The sequence below is a fragment of the Chaetura pelagica genome, unplaced genomic scaffold (genome assembly GCF_000747805.2).
Source record: "Chaetura pelagica isolate M959 unplaced genomic scaffold, ChaPel_1.0 scaffold270, whole genome shotgun sequence".
In the NCBI taxonomy this organism is placed as follows: domain Eukaryota; kingdom Metazoa; phylum Chordata; class Aves; order Apodiformes; family Apodidae; genus Chaetura; species Chaetura pelagica.
The window spans coordinates 368,171-369,006 of NW_009951925.1; the positions used below are offsets into that span (position 1 = coordinate 368,171).

Consider the following 836-nt stretch of genomic DNA (forward strand, 5'->3'; position numbering starts at 1 on the left):
GCCAAGGAGAGGCCATGGGGGCAAGGGCATAGTAGGGGGCCCAGCACCCAGGGAGTTGTCATGGGGAGTGAGGGTCCCAAGGGACACTGGAGTTTGGGTGAGGGTGCTAACCTGTCCTGTTGTCTCCAGGAGGGCGGGACTTGAGACAGATGGTGATGGAGCGGAGAGCCCAGGCAGGGTCTCTGCTTCATGGCAGTCAGCAGAGCCCCCTCCTCATCCAGCTGGGCTGCCCCACAGCCATTCCTGCCATGTCCCTGCACCTCGAGCACACAGTCCATGATCCTGAGTGCTGCCACCCACCTCCCCTTTCCTCCGGGGACCTTTGCCAGGCTCTCTGCCTCTCCTGCCAACTCTGTGCTGGGGACTCACATGTTGGATGGGAGTTTGGGCTTCCCCGTTTCCACTTCAGGGCTGAAGGCCACAGAGCCCTTGCGGGAGGGACCTGCTGCCTGCCTGGACGTGGAGACTGGGGACTGCGGGGTGGATGCTGCAGCCACGGAACGGCTGGGTTGAACCAGTGATCCTGAAGGCATCTGCTGCGAGTGTGCTGGCTGGCCTGGGAGCCCAGGACATGGCTTGGTGAGGAGGCCGGCTACTGACGGGGAGGATCTGCGGGCCAGGTTCCCAGTGGATTTCCTGCCCTGCTGCAAGGAGCTCCCATCGCCTTGCTGGGCCACTTTATTGGGAAGAGAGGGATGGGAGGCAGAGAGGAGCCGGACGTCCTGGGTGAGCCGCCCCACCGGCAGGCCCTGGATGCTCCTGTGCTTCACCAGCTGCTGGGGCTGCATCAGGAGAGAGATGTGGGAGCCAGTGGCTCGGGACAGGCTGTAGTGCAG

At 63.6% G+C, this 836-nt stretch overlaps 1 protein-coding gene across 1 annotated transcript in view; it reads right to left on the reverse strand.

The window, feature by feature from the left end:
• Nucleotides 1-365: 365 nt before the first annotated feature.
• The window catches only part of HCN3 (hyperpolarization activated cyclic nucleotide-gated potassium channel 3), a 5,036-nt gene continuing 4,565 nt past the window's right edge, over nucleotides 366-836 (reverse strand). The window contains exon 9 of the mRNA XM_009996123.1: nucleotides 366-782. Coding sequence (XP_009994425.1) covers nucleotides 366-782 — 417 coding nt within the window. The remainder of the gene's footprint in view (nucleotides 783-836) is intronic.